This window comes from Mustela erminea, chromosome 19, assembly GCF_009829155.1.
Source record: "Mustela erminea isolate mMusErm1 chromosome 19, mMusErm1.Pri, whole genome shotgun sequence".
Taxonomy (NCBI): domain Eukaryota; kingdom Metazoa; phylum Chordata; class Mammalia; order Carnivora; family Mustelidae; genus Mustela; species Mustela erminea.
In genome coordinates, this window is record NC_045632.1 from 47659097 (window position 1) to 47672081 (window position 12985).

At 39.0% G+C, this 12985-nt stretch overlaps 1 protein-coding gene across 5 annotated transcripts in view; it reads left to right on the forward strand.

Annotated features, from left to right (window-relative positions):
* Positions 1-12985, forward strand: part of HYDIN (HYDIN axonemal central pair apparatus protein) — a 379729-nt gene that overhangs the window by 162298 nt on the left and 204446 nt on the right. For all 5 annotated transcript variants that reach the window (XM_032326077.1, XM_032326076.1, XM_032326075.1 and 2 more), the window contains 2 exons: positions 5689-5807; positions 10338-10561. In XM_032326077.1, the coding sequence (XP_032181968.1) occupies positions 5689-5807; positions 10338-10561 (343 nt within the window). The remainder of the gene's footprint in view (positions 1-5688; positions 5808-10337; positions 10562-12985) is intronic.

Sequence of the window (12985 nt, forward strand, 5' to 3'; positions counted from 1 at the left end):
TTTTCCTTTCTTCCTTTTGAGCTCGGATAAGTATTAAAATTACATATTTGTCATATTTTTAATAAAGCTTTTTTAAAAATTTGAAATAGAGGATTGGACTGAATCTGCTTACTGTGCCATGTTTCAGAAGTTAACATGGTTAACAATGTTCATGTTTCTTGAGGAAACATCCCCAGAAAATCTGCATAGACTTACTCTGGCTGATCATTAACAATGGAGATCCTTGGGTTTCATCTATGTTTTATTGAATCAAAATCTGTGGAAATTGTGTTAGAGAATATCTGTCTTAAATGAAGGCCAAAAAGTGTGTGGCAAGGTTACAGGATACAAGATCTATGTAGAGAAAATCAATTGTGTTTCTGTACATTGAATAATGGGAAATTGACATTTTAAAAAGCAATATCACTTACAATAGCATTAAAAAATCCTAAATACTTAAAGATAAATTTGACAAGAGATGTGTAAGATCTCTATACAGAAAATCACAAAACATTGCTGAGAGAAATTAAATAAATGGAGAACTATGCCTTGTTAAAAAGTGAGTAAATTGAATATCATTAAGATGTTATTTCTTCCTCATGTTTATCTATAGATTCAGTGCCATCCAAACAGAAATTCTAGCTGGTGTGTGTGTGTGTGTGTGTGTAGATATTGAGAGGCTGATTCTCAAATTCATATAGAAATGCAAAGAGTCTAGAATAGCGAAAACAATTTTGGACAAGAACAAAACTGGAAGGCTACTACTACCTGATTCAAGACCGTTTTTAAGCTGCAGTAGTGAATAATCTCCCCATTTCAGAATTCTTAACTTAATCACATATTTTGCCATGTAAGGTAATATTCACTCTTTTGCCATATAAGGTAATATTTACTGTAATTAGGACACTGACCATCTTTGGAGGCCATTATTCAGTCTATCAAAGCTGCCGTGTGGATGCCCAGTTGTTTTGGCTCTATATAATCTAGTCCATCTTCCTGTGTTGACGTTCAGCCCCTGCTCTGTCATGAAGTAAATTCACATAGATGTGTACATTTATTCTGAGTTCTGTGTTGTTTCCATAGTCATTTTACACCTTTTGCCCCAATACCACATTATCTTAATTACAATAGCTTTATAATAGATCTTAATATATCAAGGGGCAAGTCTTTCTTGTTTTTTCCTTTTAAAGAATGTCTTGCTTATTATTGTCCCTTTGATTTTACATTTAAATTTTATGATCATCCTGTTAAATTCCACCAAATTCAGCCTGCCAGCATTTTGTTTTGTTTTGTTTTGTTTTGTTTTCAGTCCCAAATTTTTTTTTTAATTTTTTTTAATTTTTTTTTTTTATAAACATATATTTTTATCCCCAAGGGTACAGGTCTGTGAATCACCGGGTTTACACACTTCACAGCACTCACCAAAGCACATACCCTCCCCAATGTCCATAATCCCACCCCCTTCCCCCAACCCCCCTCCCCCCAGCAACCCTCAGTTTGTTTTGTGGGATTAAGAGTCACTTATGGTTTGTCTCCCTCCCAATTCCATCTTGTTTCATTGATTCTTCTTCTACCCACTTAAGCCCCCATGTTGCATCACCACTTCCTCATATCAGGGAGATCATATGATAGTTGTCTTTCTCTGCTTGACTTATTTCGCTAAGCATGATACGCTCTAGTTCCATCCATGTTGTCGCAAATGGCAAGATTTCATTTCTTTTGATGGCTGCATAGTATTCCATTGTGTATATATACCACATCTTCTTGATCCATTCATCTGTTGATGGACATCTAGGTTCTTTCCATAGTTTGGCTATTGTGGACATTGCTGCTATAAACATTCAGGTGCACGTGCCTGTTTGGATCACTACGTTTTTATCTTTAGGATAAATACCCAGTAGTGCAATTGCTGGTTTTAACAGAGCATTGAAATTACAGATATAGATCCGTTGGAGGAAAATTGACAATTTTATGACACTGAGTCTTCCTTTTCAAGAACATATCCTAGCTCTCCATAATTTAGATCTTTATTAATATATTTCAATAAAGTTTTATGATTTTTCCCTTGAAGATTTTAAGTATGTATTGTTAGATTTATTTGAGGTACTTTATATTTTTATTGCTATTATAAATTGTGTCTTAAAAATTAATTTTGATTGTTGCTGTATGTAGAAATGCAGTTGACTTTGAATATTGACTTAGTTACCATCACTGTAACTCTATCTTATTAATTTTTAAAAATTGTTTATAGATTCTTTAGGATTTTCCAGTTAGACAGTCCCCAAATATGTGAATAATGGTAGCTTGCTCTCCCTAGTTATACGCTCCTCCTTCTTTCTTGTCTTACTGCATAGGAATGGAGCTCAAGTATAATATTGGACATCTAAGATAGCTGGCAAATTTCTGAGAACTAGTTACATTTCCTGGAATTTAATGCAGTGTGATCTCTTTCATTCAGGGACTTCAGGGCTGTTGAAGGAGGTTCTGCAGTACATCTCTCTGCTGCTTGTGTGAAACCAAGACACTGTAACCAGAGATGGGAAACTTACCTATTTTAAAAAACATAATAATATTTGGCTCTTCTAAAAAAGACTTTGTCATTAGAGCTTACTAGTTCCTTCAGTTTTATCCCTCTTACTGTCTTTTGCTAAGACAAGACAAATCCCTGCTTTATAAATCTTGCAGGAAAGTAGCATTTGTAATACAACCTTAAAATTTAGACTAACTCTTGCAAAAGCAAGGCTGGTTATCACTTGTACTTCCGTTCTGTTCTGGCTAGCTACAAATAAGACAATATCCTTTGAAGTAATTAATAATTCCCAAAGAAACATTGGCTCACTGCTTTATTATAACACAACTCCTTTTTTTTGTTATTATTATTAAGGAAAGCAGTCAGGGTAACAGATGGGGAAAGCTTTCAGCCTGACAGTTATAAATAGTCTGGCTGTTTATTCCACAATATATTTGCAATTCTCTTTCTTTGCCATTCTGAAAGTTGGATCCCTGTCAAAATACTTTTCTCTTGACCAAGGATTACAAATCATTGCCAGTAGATTAGAACTCTAAAATAATATAGGAAGTTGATGAGGGTCTCTGAAAATTTTACTTATATTTTAGATGATTGTCAGCACAAACACCTCATCTTCAGAGAAGGACCTGTTTTCCAGGGATCAGATGGATTGGGGGAACTCTTTGAATGAATCAGCTGTCCCGAGTATTGCTAAGATTGCTCTTGTTTCTTATAATCAAAGAAATAGTTGCCTAATGATCACTGTGTTGCCATGCACTAGAGGGGACACAGAGACAGTTAACTCCTGACTAAAAAGACAGGCATAGAGAGCATTAGTTAAGTAGCAACAAAAGAACATGAAGTGACACAAGGCATTATATTGATGATAATGTAATTTAGAAATATGATTTGGTTGTTGCTGTCATACTAAACCGACCATCAGAGTCTTTTTAGTGTCAAAATGTTACACACAGAGCAAATATATTATTTTTGCTTAAAGAGCTTTAAATGGTGTAAATTTAAGGATAATCTATCAAATTATCAAAGACTTTCAAAAATGGCAATATCCCCACTGTCAGGAAGGGTATGGAGAGATAGAAATCTTTAAATACTGTTGGTGTTGGTGTACAAATTCCTACACCCATTCTGGAGGGCAATATGGCCATAACTATCAAAATGTTAAATGTGCATCTCTTTGTTCTGGCAATTCTATTTCCATTAATGGTGGGCTAGACAATTTGGTTTCTCTCTTCCCTCCCCCATCTCCCTCTAAAAACAAGTAGAAGAACAAGGCAAAATATTTTCAAAGCCTTTTTTTGAAGGCAAAAAGAGAACTACCAGAACAGTGAGAATTACAGGGCTAAGACCCAAGAGAAGAAGGAAACCAAGACAATCAGACTGTGGGGGTCACTTTATCCTCAGCAATACCACCTTTTTGGTAGATATCACAGCGAAGATGAAGTTCAGTAGAGTTAGGGAAGAAACGTAGGATTTCATGGGATGCCCAAGGAGAAAGGGCTCTAGTAACCTCCTAAACTTCAGGATGGGACCCAGGGAAGTGAGGACTGGAAATGTACCGATCCTCACAATGCCTGAAGCTCAGCTTCGGTTTCTTCTTCAGTTATCAATTTGATTACAACAGTTCTTCTTCACTGGGATTCCAGGAGATGATCTCTAATGTTCTAAGGCATCAGTTGTATATGAGGAATTAACATCTCCTTTATATCTAGGCCAGATAGTACTAGCTATATACCCTTCTTGGAAAAATTGAAAAGCTAGTTACTCAAATGACTTGGTACAGGGATTAATTCTCTGCCAGAATCTTAGCTGAAAGTGGTAAGATTAGGAAATTCTAATGCTCCCTAGACACCAGCCAGAAGCTAGAGGAAGATAATATCTTTTCAGGGCTTCAAATGACCACTCCATCATTATATACGCTGACCAGCACTCAGTCAAAAATAACCACACATATCAGGAGACAACACAGTCTGATAGAATACCAAGATAAACAATAGAAATGCCATAGAGAGCCAGAAAGTAGAACTATTTGGCATATTTTTTGTGTGTATGTCAAAAAGATTTTCAGTGTTCTTTTTTAAAAATGATTGAGAAGAGGCCTGGAAACTCTAAAAAATCTAATGGGAAGTCTGGAACTGAAAAGTTATAATGACAAATTAAGAACTTAATAGAATTGAATAGACCATTAGGTACAGCCAGAGATAAATTTTATAAACTGGAAATTAAATAATTCTAAAGAAAATACCCATACTGAAGCATACAGAGACAAAATATAGAAAAGAGCATCAGAGCTGAATAGGATGTAGCAAAATTTTATCTATCTGGATGAAAAGAAGTGGGAAAATGGAGCTTAGGCAATATTTGAAGATGTAATGATTGAACATTTTCCAAAAACTGATGAATGGCATTCATCTATAGATTGAAGAAGTGCTACAAAGCCCAAGAAGGATACATGCAAACCACACCTGAGAACATCATAGTAAAACTGCTGAAAATACTAATAGTGATCTTCGGGTAGTGGAACTATGTGAGAATTTTCCACTTTCTTTATAATGTTTTTATAAAGACCATGTATTATCAAATGAATAAATGCCCATTTTTAAAAAGGAAACAAAACCAATCAATACTTTAAAGGTTGTGCTTTCTGTGTGCCCTGGGTCCACTGTGCATGTGCAATCACAGATATTGTTCAGTGGATCGTATCACCTCTACTGAAAGAAAGTCTGCAAAATAAGGGTCAGGTAAGACTCTTAGACCCAGATCCCTTAATACTCTGGTCTTCCTAAATCTAGGGAAATCAGTGAGAACAATGTCCTTTGGAGCCCTAAGGTGATTCTTATTTTTTAAGAAGCATCAGTCAGAGGTCACCCTTCTCTAATTTAGAGAAATTACTTTTTTTAAAAAAAATAAGAAACTTAAGATTACCATTAATACTGGGTTAAACTTTAAAAATTTTTTTTTCCTGCTAAAATATGAGCCTAAATTAGAATATAAGCTGCTTCCTGAAAATAAAAAAACTACCGGTATTCTTGTTACTGAAAGATAAGCTAAATCCTTGGCATTGGTTAAATTGGAGTTCCCTGGGTCCAGTGCAGTACTGTTGATTGCTTACATTGGCAACATATTGTGTTGGGGGTAATGAAGCATCCTTCAGGGTAATAAAGTCTGAATTGTTTTTATAGGCCGAGAGATCCGTCTGCCCCTCCGAATCAGAGGGGAAGGAATGGGACCAAAGATTCACTTCAACTTTGAAATGCTGGACATTGGAAAAGTTTTTATTGGATCTGTACATTGTTATGAGGTAAGCACTAGAATTGTTCATTGAGACTCAAACAGTACTTAGCTTTTTAGGTTTACTTTATTTTGTGTATGTGTGCATTGACAGAAAATGTGCACCATCACACCCATTTGCCATTACTCATTCTTGGACTCTGGAATGATCTGGCTCTTCCTTGTCTCCCTGGCCATGTTTAAGGTCTCCCCTCTAAATTTCCTCATACTTTAATTGGTTTTATCCTCATCATCTTGTGGATTGCAAAGGGGAAAATCATAATCTTTTCCCATCCTTTTATGGTCTCTGACAACATAAATCCTACAGACCAGAGGGGAGAGAAATGTTCACATTTTCCAGAAGGTCCTAATGAGGATAGCTGTTTTCACACTTCAGTGTTTTCTCTGAATGCACTAGTCTCCAATCCATGATTAAAAACCAGTCATTGTACTTTCTGGAACTTTCTTTTAGAAATTTACCCGCTTTATCTTTCCAATCAGATAGAAAATGATCCTTTTACAAGATGTACTCACGGGTTCTTCAGAATCAAAGTTACTTCACTGTCACTTCACCACTAACTTTGTATCTTGGGTACTTTTTTTTTTTTTTAAATCAAATTGTAACCATTGATTCCTAAACTTTAAATATTTGTATTTCTGTAAAGGTAGTAATGAAAGCAGTTACTTAATGAGAGGGAAATAGGTGTCAGGGTCCATGCTTCCTCGTGTGTGCACGTCTGTCTCCATGTGTTTAGCTTCCAGTCCTTACAAAAGTGTGAAGGTAGGTTTTATTGTCCCTGCTCTATAATGAACAAGAAGAGGCAGAGAGTGATTCATACCATCAGCAACATCACCCTTCATGTAGGCTGAGCGCAATACCAGTACTTTTACATTCAGTAGTTGGCTTGGCCCTCACTAAACCCTAGGGGGTAGGGGCAATGACAGTTCCCTGGCACTTAGAGAAGTTTTGCCAGTTAAGGTAATGCTAGATTCTGTAACAAATACAAAGACCCATACTCTCTGAGACGTGACAAGCCTATTTCCCTGCTTACGTAAAGTCTCAGGCAAGGTCACCTGTCAGCTGACAGCCCTCTGCCTGCGGAGCATCTGGCCCCAGGCTCCTTCCTGCCCGTAGCTGTGGCACCACCTCCCCCCGCCCCATGTGGCCTGCAAGATTGCAGACTCACATGTGTCACGTGGGTGGGAGGGGAAAAGGCACGGAGAGAGGTATCTGCAAGATCTTTCGTAGCAGTTGGCCCTATTGGTGGCCCACGCTGGTCTGTTAGCGTCCCATCAGCTGTGCATCGCTGCCCAAGTATCTGGGAAGTGCAGTCTCGTTGGGAGCGCAGGAGAGAGAGGAAGTGGGTTCAGTGAAGGGCAACCCTGACCCTCCCACGTCTGTTAGGTAACTCGGCAAAGTCATTGAGCTAGTAAATGTGAGTGAGCACGGGGTTACTAAGGCCCTGTATCCTGGGAAGAGAAGGTTTTTTGATCCCCTTTCAGTCCGGGGGGTCTCACCATAAGCAAATCCAGCCTGCAGCCAGCTCAGCTCTAGCCAGCTCAGCTTAGCCCAGCCTAACCTTGGCAGGGGAGACAACAAGAGGGCTGCTGCTGGGAGCTTCCTACTGTGTCCTTTATCCCCACTAAAGTAGCTGTGGCTTAGATGGGGCAGCGTGGAAGGTAAATAGAGATGTGAATGTCGTAATGAGATGGAAGACCCATGGAGCGCGATTTCAATGAAGAACACCGTCTCATGACTATCAGGCCCTGAAAAATGGCACAGCTGCTCTGTTGCATTGTCTTTTGCATTTTGAAAAAAGGGTCACTTTGGGAGGAAAAACATGTGCATCGCTTCTTACGAAATTCACATTCCGTCCGTAATTTATCCAGTGTGAATTTCCCTTACATCTCACAGACTGTGTCTTGTGGATGCCACATCAGAAAAGGACCTTTAGTTCTGATGCAAAATGGATAAGTTTTCCCTGAGCATAATAATAATTTCTTTCAAATTTAACCGAAGGGCGTTTGAGGCCACCACTTCTCACCCTCCTAGATTTGACCAGTAAAGTAAATCACAGACAACTAAGTAAGTGTTAGATGAGGTGCTGCGTCAGATCGGACAGTTTGGAGGGCTGCGCGTTGGCAGAGAAGGACATGGTAAGGTGCTTCCAACAGGAATATTTTGCACTCTCTGCGTATTTAGTGCTGATGCCTCATTGCATCTCTCTTTCCATTTATTATGTTACCTACTTGAGACAAATTTGAATAACTACCTATTGCCCTTAGTCATTGCTGAGCTTAGCAAACACGTAAAAAGTAAACCACAGCTCCAAGAGTGTATACTCTTCCCCAGTGTAATTAGAAAAAAAAACAAGGTGAAACTCTACTATAAAATTTTCTCCTCCCCAAGGAGTTGCACTGCAAAGGTACAGTAATCAAAAGGTCTCAGAATTTCATCCCAAATGACTTGCTGGATTCTTCATACACATGAAGATGCTCATTTCCCAGGGGGAGAGGAATGACATGCATGTTCTCAAAGTTGGAAGACCTGGTGCCTTAAACAAAATCCAGGTAAACAAAAAAAATAAAAATGCAATCTGTGCATCTCCGTAGAGGGAAAAACAATTCCCTTTGAATGGAATTCCCTTTGAACTACCACTAATCTCTTTGAGCTGCCTTGAAGTTCCCACTAACATGTTGCAGTCCCTTCTTAAGCACAGGCAAATTTCAAACCTGTTCTGTGTGGTGCTGAGAATAGAGATAGCAGTCGCTGGTGTTGATGAGCACTCTTGGGGAGGCATCCTCATCTAAGAATTACATAAATTAGTTTCATCTTCACAGCAATCTGAGAAGTTGGTGGTACTTACACTTTGCAGATGGAAAAACTGGGGCACAGAGAAACAAAGCAGGTTTCCCAAGGTCACGCAGCTAGGAAGCCAATGGTAGAGCTGGGATTTGAGCCCAGGCAATTTGGCTCCTGAGTCCCTGGCCATAATCACTTTCTACATGGTTTGCTTAAAAGGAATGAAGGGTGAAGCATGAATTCTATGACCAGGGAACTTAAAACTGAGTGAGGGAGATGGAAAATGAATGTAAAAAGATGAATAAAATATCAAGCAGCAATTAGTTATAGATCTCTTTTGGCACATCATCCTTCTCCTCTGGGAAGAAGTGGTGGTTTTCCTCTGTGAAGGCCCCTGACTCTGTTCTACACAAGCTCTTGATTCCTCCTTCTTTGCTTCTCAGCAGGCAACCTGAGCTGGGGGACACCCCACATCGACCCAGACCCCACTCCCTGGGCTACCTAGCCCCCTTCTCTTTCTCCAACAAACATGGGGACCAGGGAGTGAGCATGCATTATCCCATTTAGTATAAATATCCTGGGTCTCCTCCGCCATACTCGCCGCAACTTTGCCACCCCCACTCTCGCTCCTCACCCTTAGTCCTCTGCAAACAGGAATCTCAAATAATCAACCACTATTTCCTCCGTACCCACTCACTCCCTGAACATTTGGACTCTGGGTTCTGCAGTTACACTCCACTGGAGTTCCTTTCTTCTTCAAGGGAAGGGATGGCTTTTAATTAAAAATCAAAAATCTGTGACATTCTCTGAGTTTGTTCCCCTTCAGCTCTGCCCGCATTCAACCCCTTCTGGAAATTCTCCTCCCTTTGCTTCTTCTAGGCTCCTGACATTGCCCTGCATACCTTTCTGTACCTTTCTTCCTGATCTCCTGTGCTGTTTCTCCTTGGTGCTTTGAGTATAGGTCGAAGGCAGTATGTAAGCAGAAGAACATGCTGTTCACCTGTTCAGGTGTGAGCACTGGCAAGAGATAGAGACTGTCTTAGAAGCCCAGGAACAGAGCTTTGTGGTTGAAGCACAGGCTCATCAGACAGGTCCCTCGGAAGATAGGAGCGGGGGCGATGGACTGAGCCAGGTGTGGACAACTCTGAATGCCAGGCATGAGCTTTTTACATACACACACCTAGCAAATACAGGCTTGTGGTATATAGAAATGAAACTTTTCTGTAGTAAAACAGTTGCTTACACAAGTGTCACAGAACAATAGAGTTGTATCCATGCAATAGAGTTTGAAGTGACAGTATCCCAATTGAATGAAATCTAATAGCACAACAAAGAGAATCCTTGTCCTCTGGAATCCACAGCGATGTCTCCACATTTTCCAGGATACACTAAGAACACGGGGGTAGGTAGTTCTTACCCACCTTCCCTCAGTTACCCTACAGAGAATCAGAAAAAGGCATTTTAGGGATCCTTTTCAGTAGATGTAATTACAATCAGTATTTATAACATGACTATAGTACATGCGACAACTCTGTTACAAAGAGGATACTAAAAACACAAAATTACTTCTTCATTGGGTTTCTTATCTTCAGACCTTCAAGGCAGAAGACTGTTCATTTCTCCCCTGGAGTTCTTCTCTGGCTTTAATTCCTGCAGCTCTCTCTGTGTTGGTATTAAACAGTACAGCTACATGTTAATATGAAAATAAATCAGATGTCCATGCTCTGTCTTTGCCTTCTTGGCTTTTTATTGATATAGGCAATACTATCCAACAAAGGCAGCATTGACGCCCTCTTCAACGTGATCCCTCCAACTTCAGCTTTGGGGACCTGCTTTGTTTTCAGCCCCAGGGAAGGCATCATCGAACCAAATGGAGTCCAGGCAGTCCAGATCTCTTTCAGTTCTGCCATTTTGGGGCACTTTGAAGAAGTGTTCCTGATCAATGTCAATGGTTCCCCTGAGCCTGTGAAATTGACCATTAGGTAAGATATTATCTATAACTAATGTGGAAGCTAACTGAAGCTTTTATCTACTGCTTTCTTAAACTTCAATACCAGTTCATGTCTTGGATGTCCATAATTGTCTTTGTTGGTAGGAACACATCAAAATAATGGAATGTTTTAAATTTCCACTGGCATTTACATATTGAGCATGTGTAGCTTATTATTGTAATGTGGATAAAGATGCTTTTGAGGATCTACTTTTTCTACAAACTACAGCTTTATAAAATAAGGACTTAAAACTTTAAGCTAGTTTCCAGTTATTCTCTGTTGTAGGATATTCAGGGGGAAAAATCATTATAATCACATCTAGATAAAATGATCTTCTGGACCAGGTTTTAGTTATTAACCCCATTTCTCTAAACTTTCATCTTCCATTTTTATTTTAAGGAAAAATTTTAAATTTCATATCTATCTATATATATAGATATCTAGATCTATAGATATAGATATCTATATCTAGATATCTATCTATAAATTTCATATCATACCTATAATACCTCCAGATATTGTAAAAGAGTCTACTTAGAGCATCAGTCATCCAAGGCTAGACTTGCAGCTCTTGTGCTAGAAGTCCTTTGATGGCTTCTCCAGCTATTTGTGATAATTGAAAATCATTAATAGCAGAGTTTGCCCTTGGGGCTTAAAAAAAAGTACTCTATGACCAACCCATTGGGCAGTCTACAACTTTGGTTTCCAGTGCTTAGAAAGATCATGTCTTCAGAATACATTGCAGATCCTATTTGGATTTTCATAGCAACAGGTGTTAATTACGATGGCAGTCTCTCTTATTATGGTTACTTGTAGGTCTCCCTCAGGGTCTGAGGATAACTTAGACATTGTGGTCTGAAGAATCCTAGGAAAATTTGTTGGTCTCAGAATATCTACTGGAAATTCAGAATCTCAAGAGAAGCTTAAAGGTTATTGCCACTTCTTTCAATTCTTCCACCTAAGAGTCCCTGTTATGGAGTGAATTGTGTCTTCCCAAATTCCTATATTGAAATTCTGATGCCCAATACTTAAGAATGGGACTGTACTTAGAGATAGGGCTTTTAAAGAATTAAGGTAACATGGAGTCATGTGGGTGGGCCTTAATACAATGTGACTGCTGTCCTTTTAAGAATAGGCACACAGATAGGAAAACACCCTATAAAGACATAAAGAGAAGATGGCTATCTACAAGCTGAGGAGGGATCCCTCAGAAGAAGCTAACCCTGCTGCCACATTGATTTTGGACTTCCAGCCCATAGAGCTATGAGGAAATAAATTTTTGTTGTTTAAGCTACTCAGGTTGAGAGAGCCTGGCACAATCATAAACTTTTTTTTTTTTAAGTCTCAAGACTTATCTGAACCATTCAGAAGGCATTTATATTTTCTTCCATAATACATCTGTGTTTGTGATAATTGAAAAAAAAATCAGTGTTGCTTTCTAAATATTTGAATAACATTTACTCTTCAAGAAGATGCACCATGTTCATCCTGGCCCACGGTGGACATCCTTCAGTGATAAAAAGAACATGAGGAGGGCAGGAGTATTTTTCACATTATGTGAGCTCTTGGTCACCTCCCACCTCAATAACAATTCACATTTCATGACAAGCAATGGAGGTGGTTATCTGGAGAAGCAGGGAGAGTAAAACTGCAAATGCAACCTCTGTCTCCCTTTCAGAGATTGTCTGATCCTCGAGGGTCCTCAGTAAGCTCCAGGAGATCAGCTCTTCAAAGTCCCAACTGAATAAGGTCCTCCAACTTCCTGACTTCAAGAGGTATCACTCAGCCTCTTGAGTATCCTCCACAACATCCAGCATCATTGATGGGCCTCCATCCAAAATGGGGAAGACAAAACCTTAAAACTCTGCTCTTACAAATATTTAAGATAAAAAAACAATCACCCTATTTGAGGGCAAGAATAATATATATAATAATATAGTATAAAATAACCATTAGTTTACTTTTCATGTAGGAAAAAGGAAAATACTTGCCAAGACAGACCAGTTGTCCTTCAGGTTGAATAAGAAAACCCATCCCAGTTTCAAGTGTCTGCTCTCTAATTAAGTGCAGCCTAATAATTAATACTGCATTTATTGACCCACATACATACACATTGCAACTCTATTAGGAATACATGTGTATTTTGGGTATTCACTTAAACTTTTTTTTTTTTCAAAAGATTTTACTTACTTATTTGAAAGAGAGAATGAGAGACAGCATGAGACAGTGTAGGGTCAGAGAGAGAAGCAGACTACCCACTGAGCTGGGAGCCTGATGTGGGGCTTGATCCCAGGACTCCAGGATCAGACCTGAGCTGAAGGCAGTCACTTAACCAACTGAGCCACCCAGGCACCCCTTCATTCCAACTTTTCTTGAGTACCTCCTACATGCAAGGTTGTATATTAGGTACAGTGA